The sequence below is a fragment of the Phacochoerus africanus genome, chromosome X, assembly GCF_016906955.1.
Source record: "Phacochoerus africanus isolate WHEZ1 chromosome X, ROS_Pafr_v1, whole genome shotgun sequence".
In the NCBI taxonomy this organism is placed as follows: domain Eukaryota; kingdom Metazoa; phylum Chordata; class Mammalia; order Artiodactyla; family Suidae; genus Phacochoerus; species Phacochoerus africanus.
In genome coordinates this window covers 91,623,867-91,644,251 of record NC_062560.1, presented here as the reverse complement: position 1 = coordinate 91,644,251, position 20,385 = coordinate 91,623,867, and the positions used below count along the sequence as shown (strand labels likewise).

Genomic DNA, 20,385 nt, shown 5'->3' with positions numbered 1-20,385 from the left:
TCTATTGTTTTTGTTTCACAGAAATGTTTATCTTGTTTTTGAGCCTAGCTGTATCTTTATGTGTATCTTTGTATATATAAATATATCTGTATGTTATAGATATGTACATACATACATATCCATGTGTGTTTATGTATGTATATGTGTACGTATATATGTATGGATATTTTTGGAGCAGAGAAGATGCATCCAAGCAAGAAGTGACCAAGCTACCTTGACCAGAAGTCCTCTTGATTTTTAAAAAATGTTTGTTCATATCAAAGGGAACAATTTTTGTATGGATCTTTGTTGCAGAGAAACTGGCAGTATGTTTCACATATCCCTCCCTTTCTGTAGTTAATTTGATGATGCTTTCATAATGAGTATTTCAGAGCCAAAATTCTAGATTGCCTGAAATTAAGTGAATCACAAGTCAGTTATTCTATGCCCTTGCCCTTAAGATATGAATATGGTTAAATGCTAAGTATGTGAATATCTAGCTTCTAAAAGCTTTGAGACATACTCTGCTGCTATTACAATGTTTAATATATTTAGTCACATCTCAATGGATAAGTCATTTAAGTGGGTTCTATTTTTTGTAGCTCTTTGCTTTTGCTGCTCCTTTGTCTAAATTTTTCTCAAGTTCTCTTAAGCTATAAAGAATATAACTTATGCTAGCTAATGTATAGTGATCTCTTTTTTTCTCCTCCAGTGCAGTAAAATACACATAACCTGAGACCCACCTTTTAACAAAATTTCAAGTGTACACTACAGTGTTGTAAACTATAGATACAATGTCATACAGCAGATCTCTAGAACTTTTTTTTCTTTTTTTTGTGAAGCAAGAAAAGCTTTTATTGCTATCTTAAAGATCATTTAGTTATGCCTTCTGTTACTATTCTGGGTCACCATGCTGTACAGTAGGAAAAAAAAAATATCTCTAGAACTTTTTCATCTTACATGACTGAAATTTATACCTGCTGAACAGCAACTCCCCATTTCCCCATCCTTCCAGGCCATGGCAACCACCATTCTACTTTCTGCTCCCATGAGATTGACTGGTATAGATACCCTATGTAAGTGAAATTATGTAGTATTTATTCTTCTGTGATTGGCTTATTTCACTTAGCATAGTGCCTTTGAAGTTCATCCACATTGTAGCATGTGACAAGATTTCCTTCCTTTTTTCTAGCCAAATAATATTCCACTGTGTGTGTGTGTGTGTGTGTAGTGTGTGTGTACACATTTTCTTTGTATATCACCTTTTCTTCATTCATCTATGATGGGCCATTTAAGTTGTTCCTACCTCTTGGCACTTGTGAACAGTGCTGCAGTAAATGTGAGTTCAGATATCTCTTCAAGATCTTGATTTTAATTATTTTGGATAAATAACTGGAAGTGGGATTCTTGGATCATATGGTAGTTCTATTTTTAATTTTTTTGAGGAACCTCTGTACTGTTTTCCACAGCAGCTGCACCATTTTACATTCATATCAAAATTACACAAGGATTTTGATTTCTCCACATTCTCATCAACACTTATTTTCTGTATGTATTTGAAGAAATGCCTATTTTGGTCTTTTGCCCATTTTTTTTCAGATTATTTGTCTTTTTGCTTTAGAGTTGTAGGAATTACTTATATATCTTGGATATGAACTCCTAATCAGATATATGGTTTACAAATAATTCCTCCCATCCCGCAGGTTACCTTTTCACTTTGCTGTGCAGAAGTGTTTTAATGATGTAGTCCATTTTATTTTTGCTTTCGTTGCTTGTGCTTCTGCTATAATATCCGAGAAATCATTGCCAAGGTCAACATCAAGAAGCCTCTTTTTTTCTGTTTTCTTCTAGGAATTTTAGAATTTCAGGTCTTATTTTTAAGTCTTTAATCCATTTTGAGTTTGGTTTTGTATATGGTATGAGAGAAGCATCCAAGTTTATTCATCTGGACTGGATATCCAGTTTTTCCAACACCATTTATTAAAGAGACTATCTTTTCCCCATCATATATTCTTGCCCTCCTTGTCTAAGGTCATTTTGCCATAAATGTGTGGTTTGTTTCTAGGTCCTCTATTCTATTCCATTGGCCAATATGTCAGTGTTTTATGCCAGTACCATAGTATTTTGAGTATTGTAGTTTGAAATCAAGATATGTGACACATCCTGCTTTGTTCTTCCTCAAGATTTCTTTGTCTATTTGGGGTTTCTTGTGGTTCCATATGAATTTTAGGATATTTTAAAAATTTCCATAAAAATTGTCATTGGGATTCTGATAGGAATTGCATTATATCTGTAGATCACTTTTGATAATATATGCATTTTGATAATATTAATGCTTCCAATCTGTGAATATGGCATGTCTTTCCACTTATTTGTGTCTTTTTCAATTTCTTTATGTTTCTGTGTTTTAATTGAAGTATAGTTAAGTTACAATGTTGTGTTAGTTTCTGGTGTACAGCAAAGTGATTCAATTATATGTGTATTGAGGGGGTGTATACTTTTTCAGATTCTTTCCATTGTAAGTTATTACAAAATATTGAATATAGTTCCCGTGCTATGCAGTAGGACCTTGTTGTTTATTTTATATATAGTGGTTTGTATCTGCTACTCCCAAACTTCTTTTTTTTATTTTTTATTTTATTTTTTTAAAATTTTTTTGTTTTTTGTTGTTGTTATTGTTGTTGTTGTTGTTGCTATTTCTTGGGCCGCTCCCGTGGCATATGGAGGTTCCCAGGCTAGGGGTTGAATCGGAGCTGTAGCCACCGGCCTACGCCAGAGCCACAGCAACGCGGGATCTGAGCCGCGTCTGCAACCTACACCACAGCTCACGGCAACGCCGGATCCTTAACCCACTGAGCAAGGGCAGGGACCGAACCCGCAACCTCATGGTTCCTAGTCGGATTCGTTAACCCCTGCGCCACGATGGGAACTCCCCAAACTTCTAATTTATTCCTCACCCCACCTTTCCCCTTTGGTAGCTATAAGTTTGTTTTCTGTGTCTGTGGGTCTATTTCTGTTTTATAAATATGTTCATTTGTGTCATAGTTTAGATTCCACATGTAAGTGATATCATCCAATATTTGTCTTTCTCTGACTTGCTTCACTTGGTATATAATCTCTAGGTCCATCCATGTTGTTGCACATGGCATTATTTTATTCTTTTTTATGGCCGAGCAATATTCGATTGTGTTTGTGTGTGTGTGTGTGCACACACTACACCTTCTTTATCCATTCCTCTGTTGATGGATATTTAGGTTGCTTCCATGTCACAGCTATTGTAAATAGTGCTGCTATGAACATTGAGGTACATGTATATTTTTGAATTAGAGTTTTCTCTGGCTATATGCCCAGGAATGGGATTGCTGGATCATATGGTAACTCTATATATATATATTTTTTAAGGACAGTCCATGCTTTTCTCCATGGTGGGTGTACAGATTTACATTCCCACCAACAGTGTAAGAGGGTTCTCTTTTCTGTACACCCTCTCCAGCATTTACTATTTGTAGACTTTTTGATGATGGTCATTCTGATTGGTGTGAGGTGATACTCATTGTAGTCTTTATTTGCATTTTTCTATTAGTGATATTGAGCATCTTTTCATGTGCTTTTTGGCCATATGTCTGTCTTTTTTGGAGAAATGTCTGTTTAGGTTTTCCGCCCATTTTTTGGCTGGGTTTGTTTTTTGTTATTGAGTTCTATGAGCTGTTTGTGTATTTTGGAAATTTAGCCCTTGTTGGCTGCATCATTTGCAAATATTTTCTCCCACTCCATAGGTTGTCTTCATTTTGCTTATCGTTTCCTTTGTTGTGCAAAAACTTTTAAATTTGATTAGGTCCCATTTGTTTATTGTTGCTTTTATTTCTATTGCTTTGGGAGACTGACTTAAGAAAACACTGCTGCAATTATGTCAGAAATTATTTTGCCTATGTTTTTTTCTACAAATTTTGTGGTATATTGTCTTATATTTAAGTCTTTAAGCCATTTTGAGTTTATTTTTGTGTACGGTATGAGGGAGTGTTCTAACTTTATTGATTCACACGTGCTGTCCAGTTTTCCCACCACTTGCTGAAGAGACTTGTCTTTTCCCCACTGTACATTCTTGCCTCCTTTGTTGAATATTAACTGACTGTAGATGTGTTTATTTCTGGGTTCTCTATTATGTTCTATTGATCCATATATCTGTTATTGTGCCAATACCATGCTATTTTGATTACCATACCTCTGGAGTGTTGTCTGAAGTCCTGGAGGGTTATGCCTCCAGCCTTGTTCTTTTTTCTCAGGATTACCCTGGCGATTCTGAGCCTTTTATGGTTCCAAATAAATTTTAGATTATTTGTTCTAGTTCTGTGGAAAATGTTATGTGTAATTTGGTAGGGATCACTTTAAATTTGTAGATTGCTTTGGGTAGTATGGCCATTTTAGCAGTATTAATTCTTCCACTGCAAGAGTATGGTATATGTGTGTGTGTGTGTCTGTGTGTGTGTGTCTGTATGGTATATCTTTCTGTGTCTTTAAACTGTCTTCAGTTTCCTTTATCAGTGTTTTATAGTTCTCCTTGGTCCAGTTTATTCCTAAGTGGTTTTTTTTTTAATGTAGTTTTCAAAAGGATTGGTTTTTTACCCCCTTTCTGATATATCATTGTTAGTGTAAAGAAATGCAACAGATTTCTGTTAATCTTGTTTCCTACTTCCTTGCTGAATTTATCAGTTCTAGTAGTTTTTGTGTGGTTTCTTTAGTTTTCTATGATAATATCATGCCATCTACATATAATGACAGTTTTACTTCTTCTATTCCAATTGGGATACCTTTTATTTCTTTTTCATGTCTGATTGTTGTGACTAGGACTTCCAATACTATGTTGAATAGACGTGGTGAGAGGGAGCATCCTTCTCTTCAGATTTTAGTAGGGATGCTTTCAGCTTTTCATCATTGAATTATGTTGGCTATGGGTTTGTCATAAATAGCATATATTATGTTACGATGTGTTCCCTCTGTACCCACTTTGTTAAGAGTTTTTGTCATGAATGGATACTGAACTTTATCAAATGCTTTTTCTGTATCCATTGAGATTATCATGGGGTTTTTGTCTTTTCTTTTGTTGATGTGGTACATCAGGGTAATAGTAGCTTCATAGAATGACATCAGTAGTTTTCCCTCATCTTCAATCTTTTAGAAGAGTTTAAGAAGGATTGGTATAAATTCTTTGTGTATTCGGTAGAATTCCCTAGTAAAGCCATCCAGTCCTGGACTTTTATTTGCAGGGAGTTTTCGTATTACAGATTCTATTTCACTTCTAGTGATTGATCTGTTAAAATTATCTATTTTTTCTTGATTCAGTTTTGGTAGGCTGTATATCTATAGAAATTTGTCCATTTCTTCCAGGTTGTCCAGTTTGTTGGCATGTAATTAATCATAGTATTCTCTCTCTCTCTCTTTTTTTTATTTCTGTATTGGTATTGGTTATTTCTCTTCATTTATTTGGATTCTCTCTTTTCTTCTTGATGAGCCTGGCTGGAGGTTTGTCGATTTCTTTTACCCTTTTGGAAAAATAGCTCTTGATTTTATTGATTTTTTCTATTATTTTTTATCTCTATTTTATTTATTTCATCCTAATCTTTATCATTTCCTTCCTTCTGCTGATTTTAGAAGTTTGTTGTTGTTGTTCTTTTTCTAATTCTTTTAGGTGGTAGATTAGGTTGTTTATTTTTTGTTGTTTTTTTTTTGTTTGTTTGTTTGTTTTTGCTTTTTAGGGCTGCACCTGTAGCATATGGAGGTTCTGAGGCTAGGGGTCGAATTGGAGCTGCAGCTGCCAGCCTATGCCACAGCCACAGCAATGCCAGTTCTGAACCACATCTGCAACCTGTGTGTGCCACAGTTCACAGTAATGCCAGAGCCTTAACCCACTGAGCAAGGCCAGGGATCAAACCCACATCCTCATTGATACCAGTTGGGTTTGTAACCACTGAGCTACAATGCAAACTCCTGGGTTGTTTATTTAAGATATTGATTGATTGATGAAGGCCTGTATTGCTATGAACTTCCCTCTTTGGACTCCTTCATCTGCTTCTCATAGATTTTATATGGTTGTCTTTTTCATTTGTCTCAAGGTGTTTTTTAATTTTCTTGTTGACTTATTGGTTTTTTTAGTAGCATGTTGTTTAGTCTCCAAATAATTTTTTTCTTGTTTCTCTTTCTGAGATTGATTTCTAGTTTCATGCCATTGTTGTCAGAAAAGATACTTGAAATAATCTCTATCATCTTAAATTTGTTGGTGCTTGTTTTGTGTTTTAGTATTCTATCCTAGATAATGTTTGACATGCACTTGAAAAGAATGTGTGTTCTGTGGGGTTATTTTTGGGGGGGGGATGTAATATCCTGAAATTATCAATTAAGTCTATCTGTTCCATTGTGTCGTGGAGAATATCTGTTACCTTATTGGTTTTCTATCTGGAAGTTCTCTCCATTGATGTCTATTGAGATGACTGTGTGGTTTCCACCCTTCATTCTGTTAATGTGGTATATCATACTGACTGATCGTCATATGTTGAACCATCTTTGCATCCCTGGGATAAATCCCATTTGGTCATGTTGTATGATCCTTTTAGTGTGCTTTTTAATTCAGTTTGTTTTCTGTTGAGGATTTTTGCATCTGTATTCATCAGGGATATTGGCCTATAGCTTTCTTTTCTTGTAATGTCTTCTGCTTTTGATCAGAATAATGCTGGCATCATAAAATTAGTTTGAAAGTGTTCCCCCCTCTTCAATATCTTGGAAGAGTGTAAGAAGGATTGGCATTAATTCTTCTTTAAATATTTGGTAGAAATCACTTGTGAAGCCTACTTGTCCTGGGCTTTTCTTTGCTGGGGGGTTTTTGATTACTGATTCAATTTTATTGCTGGTTATAAATTTATTCAGATTTTCTATTTCTTCACAATTTTGACTTGGTAGGTTTTATGTTTCCAAGAATTTCAAGTCTTCTCTTTTTCATAGTCTAGCTAAAGGTAATCAGTTTTGTTGGTATTTTTAAAAACAGCTCTTAGTTGAGTTGATTTTTTTCTATTACTCTTCTAATCTTTTTTTTTTTTCCTGCCCTAATCTTTATTATTTCCTTTTGGTAATTTTGCACTTTGTTTTTTTTTTCCTAGTCTTCTGAAAGTCTATAGTTGTTTGAGATCTTTCTTCTGTGATTTTTTTTTGGTCTGTTTTTTTAGGGCTGCACTTGCAGCATGTGGAGGTTCCCAGGCTAGGGGTTGAATCAGAGCTGTAGCTGTCCACCACAGCCACAGTCCACAGCAACACCAGTTGCAAGGTACATCTGCAACCTACACCATAGCTCACAGCAACACCGGGTCTTTAACCCATTAAATGAGGCCAGGTATCAAACCTGTGTCCTCATGGATACTAGTCAAATTCATTTCCACTGAGCCACGATGGGAACACCTCTTCTGTCTTAATGTAGGCATTTATTGCTATAAAATTCCCTCTTAGTAGTGATCTTGCCTGCATCTCATAATTTTGGTATGTTGTGGTATCATATTCATTTGTCTCAAAGTATTTTCTGTTTTGTTTTTGTTTTTGTTTTTGTTTTTGGTCTTTTATCTTTTTTTAGGGCTGCACCCGTGTCATATGGAAGTTCCCAGGCTAGGGGTCGAATTGGAGCTGTAGCTGCCAGCCTATGCTACAGCCACAGCAATGTGGGATACAAGCTGCATCTGCAGCTACACCACAGCTCACAGCAATGCTGGATCCTTAACCCACTGAGCAAAGCCAGGGATCAAACCTACGTCCTCATGGATCCTAGTTGGATTCGTTAACCACTGAACCATGATGGGAACTCCATGTCTCAAAGTATTTTCTAATTTCCCTTTTAATTTCATCTTTGACTTATTAGTTTTCAAGAAAATATTGTTTAGTTTCCACATATTTATAAATTTTTTAGTTTTTCTTCTGATATTGAAAGTGAGGTGTTGAAATCTCCCTAATGGTACTCTGTTACTGTCTATTTCCCTCTTCAGGCTTCTCAGTGTTTACTTCATATATTTAGATGCTCTCTTGTTGGGTACATATATATTTATAGTCATTAGATCTTCCTGGTAAATTGACCCTTTTATCATTATACAATGTCCTTTTTTGTCTCTTTTGAAAGTTTTTGCCTTAAAGTCTATTTTATATTATATCAGCATTGGCCAATTCTGATCTTTTTTTTTTTTTTTGGTTACAGTTTGTTTTTTTTATCCTTTCAGTTTCAGCCTATGTATGGTCATCAATCTAAAGTGAGTTTCTTATAGACAGCACGTAGTCAGATCTTGTTTTTTATTTGTTCAACCACTCTCTGTTTTTGATTAGGGAGTTTACATGTAAAGTAGTTATTGATATGGCAGGACTTAACTGTTGCCACTTATTAGTTGTTTTCTGTCTAGTCACTCTTTCGTTTCTCTTTTGCTCACATCATGTCCTCTTTTGTGTTTCATTGATTCTTTGGTAGTAAAGTGTTTTTCCTTTTTCCTTTTTTTTAATTTTTGTGTGTGTGCATCTTCTATAGGTATTTTCTTTATGATTACAGTGGAACTTAAAATATCTTAACAATCTATTTTAAGCTGATAAAACTTAGGTTCAATCACATTTAAGAGCTCTTTTTTGTTGTTTTTTTTATTGTTTCTTTTTTAAAAAATAGCATTTCATCCTATTAAGTGGAATATTTTCTCTTAATTCTCTGAGAGTATTAGTGATGGCTTTTTGAAGTTTTTTTCTCCTTGCATGGTTTCTGTTTTCTTCCATTTCCTTTCATTTTTTTATTCTGTTTTCCTTTACTTTAGAGACTTTCTTTAGATGCCAGACAATCTGTGCTCATATTTATGAGTAGGGGCCAAAAAGTAGATTGGAAACTCTAAGGAAATAAGTGGCCCTTATTGACTTTGAGCTTCACTTTAAAGTCATCTGGCTGATGCATTTGTTGGAGAAATTCCCCATCCCAAGTCAGCATTTTTAGATTTTTCTTCTTGGGGCTAATCAGATTCCCCAGAGAAGACTCTTCAGAACTCTTCTTGGGAGGGTACTACCAGCATCATAGGAGCCAAATGAGAGGAAGTGTTTGGGATATCCTCATCATTCAGAAGGCATTATTTCTCTTAATCTAGTTTACAGAAACAGTATTCACATCCTCAACTGTGTCTAAAAATCCCCATATTCAGAGAATGAACTTCCAATACTCCCTAGGATTGGGAGTGGTCTTTACCCAGTAGCATATTGTAGGGGAGGATGTTTAAAGATCTAGTTGATTTTTAAAGAGCTTTCAACCTATTCCCCCTATCTTAACCCCATATCTTTACATCCATTTCCAGAGGTACCAGAATATATCAGATCCTAAAATTATTTGAGGATTCTTTGGTATAGATTGTATTACTTCCTATCTTCCCCCACTTCTGGTTTAAGATTTGGCTTTCTTGAGTATGTTCATCCAGTTGCTTTCCAGCTTCCAGAATACTGTTTCTATTGCCTCCTTTCCTTGTTCCTCCTGACCTTGTTGGTTTGTATTAAAAAAAAAAAAAGTCCCTATAGTTTTAGAGTTTTCTGGAGGGAATGAAAGTAGATGCATGTGTTCAATCCACCATCTTTATCTGAAACTAACTCTTACCACAATGAAGTAGTTGCCTTATCTCTCTAATGTGATATTTCTATTGATCCTTGGTTTATATTAGGTGTTATACCTGAAGAACCTTAGCCCTCGGGTGACCGAAAAAGATCTGGTCTCATTATTCGCTCGGTTCCAGGAGAAGAAAGGACCTCCGATTCAATTCCGAATGATGACTGGACGAATGAGGGGTCAGGCTTTTATCACCTTCCCCAGTAAGTAGCATCATCAGGATAATCACTCAGTTATAGCATCAGTTCATTAGAGACTACTCATACTGTCTCTCATTTAGATAGAGCCCTTTGATTTCTCTATGGTACATGAGAAGCATGTGCTTGAATAAGCACATGGCAGGAAAAAAAGTATGGAAAATATTTTTTTAATTTTCCCGTATCCTCCCTTCTGTTTCCTTTCCTCCATTTACAGTGCATGACCACCTTACCTCATTGTCTTCAGTTTTCTCCAGTCTTGGCACTTCCTGCTCACTCTATCAAAATTTACTTTCCCTTTGCTGAAAGTAGTATTTCTAGTCCAAATTGTAATTACATTACTTATTAATATATTGGTATTCTGATCAGAACACTTGTACTTGCATTATGCCCTGTTCCTTTAGGGCTAAGAGACTACAAGCTATTATGCTATGATGCTATATTATGCTAATTCACTAGTAATTCATAATAAACTAGTGGATGACATATTATTTTAACTGTTGTTTGCATCTTAATATATGACTTCAGTATTCTAAACCAAATGGAGGAATAATACAATATCTCAGGGATATTTCTGGTTCAATTTCACACAATTGCAATAAAGTGAATATCCCAATAAAATAGGTCACATGAATTTTCTGGTTTCCTAGTACATGTAAAATTTATGTTTATACTATACTGTAGTCTACTAAGTGTGCAATAGCATTTTGTCTTAAAAAACCAATGTACGTACCTTAATTTAAAGATACTTTCTTGGAGTTCCCATTGTGGCTCAATGGTAATGAACCTGACTGGTATCCATGAGGATGTGGGTTCAGTCCTTGGCCCTGCTCAGTGGGTTAAGGATCCAGCATTGCCGTGAGCTGTGGTGTAGGTCGCAGACACAGCCTCAGATCTGGCATTGCTGTGGCTGTGGTGTAGGCTGGCAGCTGCAGCTCCAATTCAAACCCGAGCCTGGGAACTTCCATGTGCTGCCAGTGTGGCCCTAAAAAAAGCAAAAAAATAAAAATTAAAAATTAAAATAAAAGTACTTTATTGGTAAAAAAATGCTAACCATCTGACAGTGCAGGGTTGTTACAAACCTTAAATTTGTAAAAAATACAATATCTGTGAACCATAATAAAGCAAAGTGCAATTAAACAAGTTATACCTGTATAGGAATTTCAGTTTCTATAACAGACCAGACTATCTTTCTTTTTTGGTAGAAGCTGGGTAGGAGCTGTACCTTTTACTATCCCTAAACTATCATCATTTATGAACAGCCTAGTAATCTACTTAAAGGCAAGTGCTATTACACATGAGCAGTGCCAGACTCCCCTGTACTCTTTTCATACAGCATTATACCATCTTCCTACTTCATTGAAGGTAGTGGATCCTCAGTACTAGTGATTTTCTGTCTTTTCAAGTGTGAGAACCTTTTTTAAACCTAAAAAAAATTATTTCATGCACCCCTCCCACCTAATATGATCATTAATTGAAAAGATATAGGGATTTCCTGTGTGGCCTAGCAGGATAAGGATGCAATGTTGTCACTGCAGTGGCTTGGGTCACTGCTGTGGTGCAGGTTCAACCCCGGCCCAAGAATTTCTGTATGCTGTGGGCCCAGATTAAAAAAAAAAAGACTTATAAACTCAGTACTATTTAAATAAATAGCTATTTTACTAATTATATACACATTTGAAAATTTGTAGTGCATACAAATGTGAGACATAAATTGGTTCAATCTGAAGATGTTGCTTGTCTATGTATGATTTCACAGACTCTGGGCAATAATTTCCTTTCTTCCTAATTTCTCACATCCAGGCTCTGAGACCCATGTATTTGAATTCTCTTGCTGTACACTATGTACTCTCACACCTCAGGCTTCCATTTACCTACAAGGATTCTTAAACATATTTATCCTAATGAAGGCTCCGACAACTTCTCTGATCAAAAGGAAAAAAATAGCAAAATGTCCCCAATACCATGATAATTTATTTTGAGTTTCCTACTTGGAAAATAATTTCATTCTCAAAGTACCTATAATCTGTTACCTAAGATAAGGGTTTATATATTATTAGTTATAGGTTAGCCTTCTTTAGCACACTGTATCCTTGTTTCTTTACCTATGTCCTTGAATTATGAGACACTCAAACATCCATTTAAGTTTTTATTGTCATTATTCTTACCCATTAGTTTAGTCTTGCTGAGTTATACAAATTTGAGATTATGAAAAGCCCAATAAAATCAAATAACTATATGGCCTTATAATCTCCATTGAACTCCAAAGTAAAACAGCATAAGCTAGACTTGGAATAGAATTGAACTATTAAACCACATGTAAAATGTTTTTCTTTCTCTTTTAGATAAGGAAATAGCATGGCAAGCATTGCGTCTAGTAAATGGATATAAACTACGTGGGAAAATATTGGTGATAGAATTTGGAAAGAACAAAAAGCAGCGGTCAGATCTCCAGGCTGTTTCTCTAATATCTACTACAGATAATACTACAGAAATCAGTGGTAGCTAGAAGATGGATAGATTGTGAGTCCCAGAAGATCTTTCTTACAGGAGAATCTTGGATCTAGGATTTGTGTATAGATAGCAGTTTGTTTGGAATTGAAGAAGAATAACTGAGGGAAAAAAAGCTAAGATGATCCCTTTCAGCTTTTGGAAAGAATTGGTAGAAAACATTTTCTATAATCGAAGACTATATAGGATAGACAATATAATGAATGTGAAGGGTAGGGTACAGAGAGTATCATTTTCTCAGGATAAATTATAGTGGATTATTTCCAAGGATTCTTTTATTCTTCATAATTTATATGAGGTCTTAATTATTTTTCCCTAGAGATAACATTCTTTCCAAGATTGCCTCCTATATATACAGAACTGAAAAACTATTTAAATGTTGAAATATTGATTTTATAGAGCCATTTGCCCCTAACTTTCTTCATCTAGTAAATAAATGACCAGGACCCCAGGCCTAAACATTCAACAAATGCTATTAAATGAGAACTATCAGCAGTAACAGTAAGTAGTTTTCATAAGCTAGTTAACATATTTAATGAACACTTCCCCATTGAGTTATAAATGTTTTCAAAAAAGCTATATATTTTTTCTAATGAAAGAATTTAGGTCAAAATATTAATGTTCTCACAGTCATTTAAGCTAGCTACCATTGAGTAATTGTTGAATTCAAAGCAATAAACATTGAATCATTATCTCATATATGTTAGAGGTTAGATCTATGAATTTTAGAAGAGGAACATACTAGCAAAGAATACTAAAGGGGGGATAAGAAGAAAGAGCTCTCTAGAAGAGAGGCAGCCAGCCCTAAATCTCCAATTGCAGGAGACTAGAAAGATAATATGATACAGAGGAAATAGTACAAACTTTGGAGTCATACCTGTTTGAACTTAGCCATACTTATCACTCTGTGACCTTGGCAGGTCACTTAATCTGAGCCTCAGTTTTCTTATCTATAAAATTGAGGATAATACTACTACTTACCTCATTGGTTTGTGATGATTAAATGTGCTGATTGTATTCAGGTTAAAGAACAGAAGGAAAAAAAGAATTAAAAATTTAACAGGGTATAGAATCATTAAGAACTGTAACATACTTGTAATGGAAATATCAGAGAAAGACAGGAACAGAAAAAATATTCCAATAAATAATGATTGTAAACATCCCAAATTTGATGAGAAACATTATCTACACATCCCAGGAATCTCAATGAACTCCTGGTAGGATAAACAAGAAGATATCCACAGACACACCATAATAAGAATGCTAAAACCCAAAGACAAAGAGAAACTTTTGAAAGCAACATGAGACAAATGAAGCATCACCTACAAAGGCACCTCAAGATTAACAGGTGACTTCCCATCAGAAGCAATGGGAGCACATATTCAAAGTGTGCAAAGAGAAAAAAACTGTCAATATAGAATCCTATGTTCGGTAAAACTGTCTTTCAAAGATGAAGATGATTTAAAGACATTCCCACATAGTCAAAAACTGGGAGAATGTGTGCTGGCAGACCTGAATTACAGGAAATATTAAGTGACCTCAGACAGTAATTTGGATCTACACATACAAAAAATTAGCACAGGTAAAGGTAATTATGTAATTATAAAAAGACAGTCGAAAAAAATTTTCCTTCTCTTGATTTAGAAAGCTATTTTATAAAACAATATGTATTTTAGTTGCATTGTTGGATCTATAACATATAAAGCTGTAATATATTTACCAATAACAAGACAAAGGAAGTAGGTAGAAACAAAGCTATTTTGGACTAAAGAAATTACTCCAGATGGTAACTTAAATCCATAAGAACAAATGAAGAAAACAAGAAATGGGAAATAAGGTTAATATAAAAAGGCAAAAAAATTTATACTTGCTCTTTCACCTCTCAGCTTCTTCAAAATACATAAAATTATGTTAAGTGATAAATATAATGAAGTATTGTTGGGTTTATAACATGTAGAAATAATAATAACAATAATACTGCAAAAAGTGAGAAAAAGAATAGGTTTAAATAGGAATAAGGTTTTATATCTCATTGGAATTTAGTTAGTATATAGTTGAAGTCAGTTAAGATGTGTATGGTAAGCCTTAGAGCAACCACTAAGGAAATAACTAAAATATATATAGTGAAAATATTAAAGAAATTTAAATGTTACATTAGGAAATATTCAATGGGAAAGAAACCAAAAAGAGGAATGGAGAAACAAAAACTTCAGACATATAGAAAAGAAACAGTACAATGGCAGTCGTAAGTCCACCTACATTAATAATAATAAGATGAATGGATTAAACAATCTAATCAAAAGGCAGAGATCATAAAACTGGAAAAAAACAAGACTTCTATGCTATTTATTGGAGTCACTGTATTCAAAAATACAGGGTGAAGGTTAAAGGTTAGAAATATCAGACAAATGGCAAGTATAAGAATGCTGGAGTGACTGTACTAATATCAGACAAATGGACTTTAAAACAAAAAAAAGTTACTATAGGACAAGAGTGACATCTTATATTGATAAAAGAATCAATCTATCAGAGGATGTAACAATTATAAACTTATATGCACCTTACAACAGAATACCAAAATACATGAATCAAAAACTGAAATGGAGAAGTATAAAAGCATACAATAAGAGTTGAAGAATTAGGTACTAGACAAAAGATGAATGACAGACGAAAAGACTTGAACAATGCCATAAATCAACTAGACCTTAAAGAGAATTGTAGAACACATCTAAAATATATATCCTTCTCAAGTGCACCTAAAACACCTCCAAGATAGACCATGTCACATACCATAAAACAAACCTCAATAAATCAAAGTGGATTGAAACCATGCAAAGTACATCCTCTGACCACAAGGAATGAAGTTAGAAATCAGTACAGATTGTTGGGAAACACAAATATGAATTAGAATTAGACACTTTTAAATGACCAATGAGTCAAAGAAGGTATTACAAAGTTAATTTGAGGTGACTTAAAATGAACATACAACATGCCAAAACTTATAGGATGCACCTAAACCAATGCTTAAGAATTTCTAAGTACGAATGCCTACAATTAAAAAGAAGGATCACATATCAATAACCTTACTTTATACCTTAAAACACTGGAAAAAGAGAAGGAAACTAACTAGAACATGCAGAAGGAAGGAAATATGAAAAATTAGATAAATGATGTAGAGAGTAGATAGTAAACTCAATGAAACCAAAAGTTAGCTCTATATAAAAAGTAACAAAACTGACAAAACCTTTCACTAGATTGACCAAGAGAAAAAGAAAATTCAAATTATTAGAGTCAGAAATGAAAGAGGGAACAGTGCTACCAACCTTATAGAAATGTTTTTTTAATTACGAAGACACTATGAACAGTTTTATGCCAATAAATCAGGTCTCAGATAAAATGGATGAATTTCTAGAAATACACAAACTACTAAATCAAATGGGCAAAGAAAAGCATAGTCTCAAATGGCTTCTAAGATTAATTCTAGCAAATATTAAAGAATTAATACAAATTCTTTACAAACTCTTCCAAAAAGTAGAAGAGGAGGGAACGTTTATAGTATATGCTATAACATGGAAGAACTCTGAAAACATACTAGATGAAAGAAGCCACTCCAAAGGACTGTATGGATTATGATTCTAAATACATAGAGACAGAAAGTGGATTAGTAGTTGCTTAGGGCTGGGGGTAATAGCTGAAGTGTTTGGGTTTCTTGAGAACTTGATGAAAATATTCTAAAATTTGATTGTGATGATGATTGTACAACTCTGAATGTACTACATACCATGAATTGTATACTTTAAATGGGTGAATTTTATGGTTTCTGATTTATATTTTAATAAAGACACACACATAAGTATTGGATACAGCCTAAATGTCCATCAGTATGAGAATGGCACAGCCATTTCAGGAATACTATACAGCCATTAAAAATAATGGGAGTATATCTATGAATACATTCTGACCTGTATGATGTCCAGGATTTCGTATTAGGTTAAAAAGTAAAATATGTATATAATGTGAATACTTTTTTTATAAACAAAAGCATTTGTATGGGTATGGTATATGTATATATACATATTTCAGAGTAAACTTAGAAAAAGTTAGGAAATATACATACCAAATTGTGAACCTTTAGAGGTGGGATTGGATAGGCTGAAAGGGGAATTTTGCTTTATAAAATTTTTAAAGTGTCATTTGGGCTGATTTTTACTTTTTCCGGTATTTTTTAAATAAAGAAAATTTTAATATTCTGCCAGTGACTTGGCTTCCAGAATATTTGTCAGACCTGCTCTAAGGATATCATCTAACTATACTCAGGACAAACAATTATTACTTTGATGTACTGCTCACATAGGATTAACTCCAATTTTAAATACACTTTAAAGGGCAAGAAGTAACCTCTTGCACATGTTACCCAGGAGCATGGACTTTTCAGAAGGAACTTCTTGTTGGATATAAAATCTCACCTCTGCCCTTTACTAGGCCTTCAGACCATTACCAATAGAGGAAAATAAAAATGGAGGATGTCCCTCAACTGGTGCATAGATAAACTGTGATATATCCATACAATGGAATCCTATTCAGCAATAAAAACTATAATGTACATGCAACGACTTGGATGAATCTCAAATGCATTTTGCTAAGTAAAAGAAGCCAAACTCAAAAGGCTACTTACTGTTAGATTCCATTTATATGATATTCTGGAAAAGACAAAACTATGGGAATAGAGAACAAATCAGTGGATGATGGCTTAAAAATGGGAGACATTACAAAATGGTACACAAGGAATTTGTTTTAATGGAAGTTTTCTGTAACTGGATTATAATTACATGAGTGTATGCATTTGTCACAACTCCTAGAATTGTACACCAAAAAGGATGAATTTTGCTGTATGTAAATGTTTAAATAAATGTAACTTTTAATGGAGGAAGGAAAAAGTTTTCTTTTGATTACTGTTGTAGACTTAAAGCCACTTGATTACTATTCCTTATTTTCTGCCCACAGGTCAGCAGAAGTCATCAGTTAAAAAATCTATATACACATATTCACACTAACTTGCCATAAAAAAATCAAAAGACAAACTGGAAAATAATTTTCCACATACAAGGAGCTAATTCCCTTAACATACAATGTACATAGTTTTCTCAATACACAAAAGTCAATAATCCACCTAAAAAGTAGGTAAATGAAACTTTTACAGAAACAAATATAAATGATGATAAACTAAGAAAAATGTTCAGAGTAGTAATACAAATTAGGACAATTAGCTCTCTTTAAAAAAGAAAGAAAGAAAAGAAAAGGAAGGAAGGAAGGGGAGTTTCCATCTTGGTTCAGTGGTTAACCCAACTAGGATTCATGAGGATGCGGGTTCCATCCCAGGCCTCGCTCAGTGGGTTAAGGATCCAGCATTGCTGTGAGCTGTGGTGTAGGTCACAGACACAGCTCAGATCTGATGTGGCTGTGGCTGTGGTGAAAGCCCACAGCTACAGCTCAAATTGGACCCCTAGCCTGGGAACCTCTATATGCTGTGGTGTGGCCCTAAAAAGCAAAACAAAAACAAAAACAAAAACAAACCTCACCTTTTTAGATTTATAGAAAAGTCACAAAAATAATAGAAAAGTTCCCATATATTCTTCATTCATTTTCTCCAACGTTAACATCTTACATAACCATAGTACATTTATCACAACTAGGAAAACAATATTGATGCAGTACTATTAAGTAACGTGCAGGCCTTATTTGATTTTTTTTCCATTTGTTCCATTAATTTCCTTTTATAGTCCAGGATCCCACATTGCATTTTATCATGTATCCTAAATCTGTCCCTAACTGTGACAATTCTCGCTGGTCAGTTATTTTAGAGAATGTCCCTAATTGGGGTTTGTCTGACATTTTCCCATGAATAGATTGAGGTTATGCATGTTTTGGTAAGAAACAATACCACAGAAATGATGTGTCCTTTTTTTGTATCACAGCAGGATATGCCTGATGCTGAAATGTCTTAATACTAGTGATGTTTACCTTGTTCACTTGGTTAAGGTAGTGTCTGCTATGCTTCTTCACTGTAAAATTACTTTTTTCCTCTTTATTATTAATAAATATCTTATAAGAAATACATTGAGGAGTTCCCGTCATGGCGCAGTGGTTAACGAATCCGACTAGGAACCATGAGGTTGCGGGTTCGGTCCCTGCCCTTGCTCAGTGGGTTAACGATCTGGCGTTGCCGTGAGCTGTGGTGTAGGTTGCAGACGCGGCTCGGATCCTGCGTTGCTGTGGCTCTGGCGTAGGCCGGTGGCTACAGCTCCGATTAGACCCCTAGCCTGGGAACCTCCATATGCCACGGGAGCGGCCCAAGAAATAGCAACAACAACAACAACAATAACAACAACAACAAAAGACAAAAAAAAAATACATTGAGACCATTCTAATATTCCATTTCTCATCATATTTTGCCCACTAGGTTTGCATTCATCAATGGTTCTTATGGTAACAATGACTACTGTGGTGTTTATCTAATGGTGATTTTCTGTTTCTTTTCATGTATATGTATTAATCGAAATTCATAGAGTTCTCTTCTGGCACGGTGGGTTAAGGATCCAGCATTGTCACTGCAGTGGCTCAGGTTGCTGCTGTGGCACCGGTTCCATCCCTGACCCAGGAACTTTTGCATGCCTTGGGCACAGCCAAAAAAAAAAAAAGAAAATCTCTGAGGAAGATGTCTTCTCTCCTGTTTATTGCACATTTACTTATACCAGCATAGACTAATGGATATTTAGTTTGTTCTATGACTTATATACTAATACTGTCATTATTTTGTTGCTTATATTGTTCTAGCTTTGCCCAAGCTTCTGTGTCATTTTGACATGTCCCTATTTTTTTACTTCTTTATTTTCTGGCACCACAAGATGTTTCAGGCTCATCTTGTTTCCCCTACCCCAGTGCTAGAATCAACCGTTTGTATAAGGTGCCCTAGTTCCTTTTATTGGAAAAAATCATGTTTAGAAACCAAGATCTGGGCACTAGGTGTTATATTTTTTTAACCAGACAGAATGTCAGATATTACAAAGATTGAAAACATCAACTATTTCCAAGAGTATGGAAAATAGACACTTTCATACACATTGGATGGGAGTATAAACAAGTATTACTGTTGGCACTATCTTTTAAAAAATTTATCGTGAAGATCTAGAAAATCTACTTCCAGATGTCTGTTATGCAGAAGTACTTACAAGTATGCTCAAAGATATATATAAATGTATAAGAATATTTATTGCAGCATTGTAATAACAAAAACCTGGAAACAAAACTTCCTCAATAGGGGATTGATTAAGTAATTAAACTGTGGTACAAACATATGATAAAATATGTTGTCATGAAAAGGAATGAGACTGATCTATACATATTGATGTGGATCTTTGCTTTATATTTCACTGAGAAAATAAAAGCAATCAGATGAGAACTCATCTTTTTATCACCAAATCTACCACCTACTTAACATTTGTGGCTACATTCTAGCTTCTGCCATTGACTGTATGGCATTGTGGTTAAGAGTGTGGGATCCAATGACAAGCTCAAATATTGACTCTCATCATTTACTAGCTGTGTGACTGTAAGTTACACTTGCTAATGCCTTAGTTTTTTCATCTTTAAAATTAATGGCAGAGTTCTCAGTTGTGGCTCAGTGATTAACGAACCCGACTAGCATTCATGAGGATGCGGGTTCCATCCCTGGCCTTGCTCAGTGGGTTAAGGATCCAGCATTGCGGTGAGCTGTGGTGTAGGTTGCAGACACAGTTTGGATCCTGCATTACTATGGCTCTGACGTAAGCCAGTGGCTACAGCTTCGATTTGACCTCTAGCCTGGGAACCTCCATATGCCATGGGTGTGGCCCTAAAAAGACAAAAAAAAAATTAATGAGGGCAATAATAGTATCTACATCTTAGGGTTATTTTGAGGATTAAATGAGTACCTGTGAGGTGTTTTTAATAGTATCTGATACATAGTAAGAGTTCAATAAATGTATGATTATCATTACAATGAAGTACCCTTGC

At 34.7% G+C, this 20,385-nt stretch overlaps 1 protein-coding gene across 2 annotated transcripts in view; it reads left to right on the top strand.

Annotated features, from left to right (window-relative positions):
- The window catches only part of RBM41 (RNA binding motif protein 41), a 61,912-nt gene extending 44,653 nt beyond the window's left edge, over nt 1-17,259 (top strand). For both annotated transcript variants that reach the window (XM_047764802.1, XM_047764804.1), the window contains 2 exons: nt 9,681-9,828; nt 12,168-17,259. In XM_047764802.1, the coding sequence (XP_047620758.1) occupies nt 9,681-9,828; nt 12,168-12,331 (312 nt within the window). In that variant the 3' untranslated portion in view covers nt 12,332-17,259. The remainder of the gene's footprint in view (nt 1-9,680; nt 9,829-12,167) is intronic.
- The last annotated feature ends 3,126 nt before the right edge of the window (nt 17,260-20,385 follow it).